The sequence below is a fragment of the Solea solea genome, chromosome 9, assembly GCF_958295425.1.
Source record: "Solea solea chromosome 9, fSolSol10.1, whole genome shotgun sequence".
In the NCBI taxonomy this organism is placed as follows: domain Eukaryota; kingdom Metazoa; phylum Chordata; class Actinopteri; order Pleuronectiformes; family Soleidae; genus Solea; species Solea solea.
The window spans coordinates 12,193,458-12,196,061 of NC_081142.1; the positions used below are offsets into that span (position 1 = coordinate 12,193,458).

General features: G+C 47.7%; 1 protein-coding gene across 1 annotated transcript; it reads left to right on the forward strand.

Annotated features, from left to right (window-relative positions):
- The first annotated feature begins 591 nt into the window (after window positions 1-591).
- Window positions 592-2,354, forward strand: her6 (hairy-related 6). The gene is made up of 4 exons (XM_058637493.1): window positions 592-920; window positions 1,041-1,136; window positions 1,249-1,336; window positions 1,505-2,354. The coding sequence occupies exons 1-4, from the start codon at window positions 813-815 to the stop codon at window positions 2,044-2,046; spliced, it is 834 nt and encodes a 277-aa protein (XP_058493476.1). The 5' UTR covers window positions 592-812; the 3' UTR covers window positions 2,047-2,354.
- The last annotated feature ends 250 nt before the right edge of the window (window positions 2,355-2,604 follow it).

A 2,604-nucleotide genomic window follows, 5' to 3' on the forward strand; every position in this document is an offset into this window, starting at 1 on the left:
CAAACCTAGTGCCCTCCTTGTGCCTCCGTGGCACATGACTGAAACTCTGACGATCAGATTATCAACCACTTCCTAATACTGGTGTGTACAAACCTGTTTCACTGTTATTTACTTTGAATGTCCTGCCCTTTGTGGCTGAGTTTTCAGGTGTTAGTAGTGAACATTAAAGTTAGGTGGGGATAATGTTGTCATTGTTGTTGTTGTTGTTGTTGTTGTAGTAATTGTTGTCATGTAGCAGTCATTCATCTTTCATGTCCTGTGCACTTATCACTTGTCGGGCACATGAAACAGAGTCCCCGAGCCCGCTCTTGGTGGCGCTGCCCAGTCAGCGGCTCCACTGTTAATATGTAAACGCTACGATGATTGAAGACTGAAGGCAGTTTCCCCGACTGTGCCCTGAACCCGGGCCGCGCGCCATTGGCCGCCAGCTTCAGCAGCCAAACAACCAATGGGAGGGCGCCGACCACGAGCCGTCCTCCCTCGGGCCGCGTGTCTCTCGCCCTGATTGGTGGAAAGTTACTGTGGGAAAGAAAGTTTGGGAAGTTTCACACGAGCCGTTCGCGTGCAGTGAGAGATATAAATACAAGCCACACGCGGAGCAGCCCATCAGAGAGTCTCTGCCTCCGCTCCTGTTATCTGCACCGCCGCTCCTCGCGCTGACGGATTCTAACTTGACACACAAGCTCAGGATTTTTTTTTCATTGCTCTGTGGGAGAGGGGAGCTCATATCACTCCGTGCTCTTCCCTTCTTCTCAAGTGGACCGTAATTTTGCTGTGTTTTTGTGGGATATTTCCATAAAAAAGAGAAAAAGATGCCTGCCGATATTATGGAAAAGACCTCGTCCTCCCCGGTCGCTGCAACCCCGGCAAGCATGAACACAACCCCCGATAAACCCAAGACAGCCTCGGAGCACAGAAAGGTTGGTATTACACTCTAATAAGACAACATTTTTTTGTGCTGGAATGGAATGGATTTGCACTTTTACGCACAGAGCCAGGACAACATTTAACAGTTCCTTTCATTTCTCTTTGATTTGTAGTCATCCAAGCCTATTATGGAAAAAAGGAGAAGAGCCAGAATCAACGAGAGTCTGGGTCAGCTCAAGACACTCATCCTGGATGCGCTGAAAAAAGATGTAAGCATTCACTCATCATCTCGAGTCATTATTTCATTTTGAACCTGCAATTTGACAAACGGCGAGAAAGTGAGCGCGTTATCCTAAACGTGTGTGTGTTCCGTCTCCTCAGAGCTCCAGACACTCCAAACTAGAGAAGGCAGACATCCTGGAGATGACGGTGAAGCATCTGCGGAACCTTCAGAGAGCTCAGATGACCGGTGAGTCGCACACTCCGCTCCAAAACTGTGTTAATGGCTGTGCGTTTTGTACACAAACCGGCTCCATGACCCAGTTCTGCAGCCGGATCAGCTGTTATTTCATTTTAAGTGGTGTTGTATAGAATATCCAAACTAAATTCTCTCCCCTCTGTGTTTTTTCCCCTCCAGCTGCTCTGAACACAGATCCCACAGTCTTGGGAAAATATCGTGCCGGTTTCAGCGAGTGCATGAACGAAGTCACACGGTTCTTATCCACCTGCGAAGGTGTCAACACTGAGGTCAGGACGCGGTTGCTCGGTCACCTGGCTAACTGCATGACCCAGATCAACGCCATGAACTATCCCAGTCAGCATCAGCACCAGCACCAGCTGCCCTCCACCGCGGGGCCCGCACACCCGTCCTTCGGCCAGTCAGTGGTTCAGATCCCCAACTCGTCCCCGCAGGTCCTGCCAATGAACGCGGTCTCCTGTAAAGGAGGCTCGTCGCCTGCGAGTTTACCCTCAGACGCTACCAAAGTGTACGGTGGCTTCCAGATTGTGCCTGCAACGGACGGACAGTTCGCTTTCCTCATACCCAATGCGGCGTTCGCGCCAAATGGCCCCGTAATCCCCGTATACGCCAACAACGCCGGCACGCCGGTGCCAGTGCCGGCTGCGGTGTCTCCCGGAGCCCCGTCAGGCAACACAGACTCAGTGTGGAGACCGTGGTGAAAAGTGGGAAATGACCATAATAGACTTCAAAGTGACACTTAATAGTTCTCTCTATTTGTTTAATGTTAGTAAAGTTGTTTTGGATCTTGTTTTTTTCTTGTAAAATGAAAAGAGTATGCACTATATTTGTACAGCTAACAAGGGAGTAAAGTTCATATTGAAATGAGATTTGTATTGTGGAAGTCCGTTCACTGCATTTTTATATAATTGAGTTGTCTTTTTTTACTCTGTGATGCCAAAGATATGTCCAATGCTCTTACGCTGTTCTTCGTTTTGGAAGACAAATAAATTTGTAAAGATATAAACTATCTGTTTCTGGTGTTGTGAATTCCTGCCTGTTGATTTAGTGAAGTGGGGACTTCAGCTGCGTCATAGTTGAGTGCGTAAAACCAAAACTTAAATACACTCGCGGAGTTCTACAAGAAACCTTGAATGTGCCATTTAAGGTTTCATTTCTAATGGATAGACTTCGGGCTGCATGTGTGCGCAATATAATTGATATACAATGCACCTTTATTAACAACTAACTGCTTTAAGTCAAACATATATCGGTCTGCA

Excerpts from the sequence above, each read along its gene's own strand:
- her6 (XM_058637493.1), top strand. The coding sequence starts at position 813 with ATGCCTGCCGATATTATGGAAAAGACCTCGTCCTCCCCGGTCGCTGCA. Across the intron at positions 921-1,040 it reads CAGCCTCGGAGCACAGAAAG|TCATCCAAGCCTATTATGGA; the intron begins GTTGGTATTACA and ends TTTGATTTGTAG. Across the intron at positions 1,137-1,248 it reads TGGATGCGCTGAAAAAAGAT|AGCTCCAGACACTCCAAACT; the intron begins GTAAGCATTCAC and ends CCGTCTCCTCAG.